Consider the following 3,064-nt stretch of genomic DNA (forward strand, 5'->3'; position numbering starts at 1 on the left):
CCGCCTGTTGAGACACCTCAGTGTCGTGTTCATGAGATGTTGATGGTAACACCGAAGAGCTAGACGAAGCCTGTTGACCCGACTCGTCAAAAACTTCCTGTTTGTTGCAGGGATTTCTTGCGTTTTCATTCATCTTGACTTTCATTTTATATCGATTATTACTAAACCACGATTGTACTGTTTCTTCGGTGAGATTGGTCCTGAGTGCAATTTCTTTTTTTCTTCGTCTAGAAAGAGCCGGGTTGAGATTAAATTCTTTTTGGAGTATTGCTAACTGTTCAGGAGTGAATCGAGTTCTCGATTTTCTCCAGTGTTTCTTTCTTTTTTTTGCTAAAAACAAACGAACGTGTTTTTATGAGGTGACTTATTATAAATATGTTAATTATAAGTACTCGACATTTTCGTTGATTGATCACAACGTTTGCTGTTCATTGGTAATGTTTGACCTACACCAAGAGGTGAAATGACGTTCCAATAAGTGACGGCATCATTAACTTCACCACAAATAAAACATTCCAGAGAAAGTGAAACCGACAAAGAATCTGAAGAATGTTGTACTTGTGATGAAGTCCCCGATGCCGAATTCGGAACCTAACAAAAACCTGACGAATGTTTTAGTTGTGGTGAAATCGCTGAGACTGACGATCCCGTCGAATCTCGTTCACTTTGTTCGGACTCGTCAAAAACTTCCCTGTTCTTTTCTGGGCTTGGTGACGTTTTTCTATCAACTGAATCTGATTTTGAGATTGTTCTAAATGACTTCTGTCGAACAGCTTACCAGGGTTGTTGTTGGTGACCGTGGCTTGATATGAAATAGTGCTGTTTGTGGCTGCCGTCAGAGTTGATGTTTGAACTTCACTAAAGGAGGAAATGACTTCCTGAAAAAAAAACAAGGTTAGAATTATACTTTGGATTTTACGCACCGCCAACAAGCGGGTCGCAGGTGCAAACATACTTCCTTGTTTGTGGAAAATGTCGCCGTTGATTTGTGTTATTGGCTCAAAAAAAAAACTGAAAATCTGTACAAGCTTCTGTAGCAGCTGTAACGTTTTACGTTTACTCACTACATTGCTTTCAGCGGAAATGATGCTGATAGTCGACGTCAGGCTTAATGAAGAGTTTTGTGATTGTGGTGGGAGCTTTGATGAAGACGATGGTTCCAAAGATAAACTTGACGAAGCTTGTTGGCTGGTTTCGTCTGAACGTTCGACTTCCTGGTTGCCGAGTGAGCACGACTTTTGCTGCGTGTGGTCCTGTGAAATATAATTGTGAAATAATTAGATTACTATATAATATGTGTGTTAAAACAATTGTACCCAAAATAAACTCGCTAACCACAGCTTGATTGACACTTACGCTCTCTGTTGCTGGTGTTGTATATGGGAATTGATCTGGAGGCAAGTAAGGATTGTGATTCGAAACTCTGCTTACACCGTTGATTACTTCAATGTATGTCACGTCGCTACCCACATTTCGCAGTGGTGGCATCATTGATGCGTAACGTGGAGCCAATGAAGGGCCTGGCCGAAATGGTATAAGCGATGGAAACACTGACGCCGAAAATAGTCCCGGTAAAGAACTTGAAGCTCGGTTGCCGGGTTCCATTGTACTCTCATTTGTCTGGGGATCTGCAGAACACAATCACATTTGAGATTATGTTTCGTTCTAATATAAAACAAGGATTGAATTTCAATAATATTTCCGTTAAATTACTTGTTACATAACTTACCCATGGGAAAACTTCCAGCTGTATTTTCACTGGCATGTCCACTTCTTTCTTCAGATAACAAATTTGTTGGATTTTTTTCTAGTCCCTAGTAAGAAATGTAGTTAAAGCTTCCACTTACCCAGCTAGATCTGCACTCATTTACAGCTGTTGTTGTTTCACTACAGGACACGCACGTATAAAGTGAGGTTTTTGTAGAACTACCTGTGCAGATTGTGATACCAATAACGAACTTGACGAAGCATGGTCGCTGGGATCGATAGACGGAATGTTTCTGTCTTCAGATGATGAAGTTTTTCCACTAGGTTTGATTTTCGTTTTCTCTGATTAAAACGGTTAAATGTATTGTTGCTGCCGCTTATGTTTTCACTGTGAATACATTCAGTTGAAACTCGGCTAGGATGGGAAACATCACAACACCAATATGGCATGCAAGAAAGTAGGCTTAGGCCATCCCATGCTTACCCATTTTAGAAGTTGTAAAACAAACACGCCAGCAGCGAAAACATTTTATAATATTAGCATTTTATATGCAGTGTGATGTGTCGAGCAAATATGGTCAAACTAATCAACATAAACATTCAATCTGTAACAATAATAACAATTAAGTTGATAAGATGGTGGCTGGTCCACATTTTCCAAGAAAGCTTTACATTTGCTAGCTCCGTATCCTTCTTTACTGCCAATGTAGGAGAAGCATAATAATAAATCTCAAGCAAAAAGCATTCAAAAAAGGAACGAAGTATTCGAAAGTGTCAAAACTAACGACACGGGAATGCCTAGTATCTGGAAACGTCTATCCACCAAAACGTCTTTATGGATTATGGCCTCGTCGTGGAAAGAGAAATGCTTTAACAATGTCTCCACTTTGATGAAGCGCACAATTCTTTGATTTTTGGAAGCTCAAGCCACCGAACTGACAGTAACATTAAACCGATTTACACGTATAAATATTCTAACAAAGGTTAGGTGTAAACACTTGGATTATTGGGCACTTTTCAAAGTCTCGAAAAATCAGTAGGTATTAGACATAAGCCGCTCGTAGCCAACAAGAAAGTTATTTTGATAACTGTCGTAGAATCGTTGATAGATTTGCTGTATTTGAGGTAGCCTACTTGGATTGGCTGGGTGCTGACTACGAGCAATGTATGAACGTTGATAGCAGAAGAGTGACAGGGCATAATTTCACCTGCTGCTAAGATTTGAAGCAGAAGTTCGACCGAAGAATTTGGCATCAAGCTTTAGTTTGCTCATTCTTCATTCGAAAAACCCTCTTTGCTTGAAGCAGAATTCCCAGCAACTTGCATTCCTCCAATAGGCCATTTCAAATATGACATT

The 3,064-nt window shown here is 39.6% G+C and overlaps 1 protein-coding gene across 1 annotated transcript; it reads right to left on the bottom strand.

The window, feature by feature from the left end:
- Positions 1-602: 602 nt before the first annotated feature.
- On the bottom strand, positions 603-2,314 carry LOC143461230 (uncharacterized). The gene is made up of 6 exons (XM_076959065.1): positions 2,192-2,314; positions 1,931-2,049; positions 1,730-1,814; positions 1,357-1,628; positions 1,065-1,253; positions 603-878 (listed from the first exon to the last, which is right to left on the bottom strand). The coding sequence occupies exons 1-6, from the start codon at positions 2,193-2,195 to the stop codon at positions 615-617; spliced, it is 933 nt and encodes a 310-aa protein (XP_076815180.1). The 5' UTR covers positions 2,196-2,314; the 3' UTR covers positions 603-614.
- Positions 2,315-3,064: the final 750 nt, after the last annotated feature.

The sequence above is a fragment of the Clavelina lepadiformis genome, chromosome 5 (assembly GCF_947623445.1).
Source record: "Clavelina lepadiformis chromosome 5, kaClaLepa1.1, whole genome shotgun sequence".
Lineage (NCBI taxonomy): Eukaryota > Metazoa > Chordata > Ascidiacea > Aplousobranchia > Clavelinidae > Clavelina > Clavelina lepadiformis.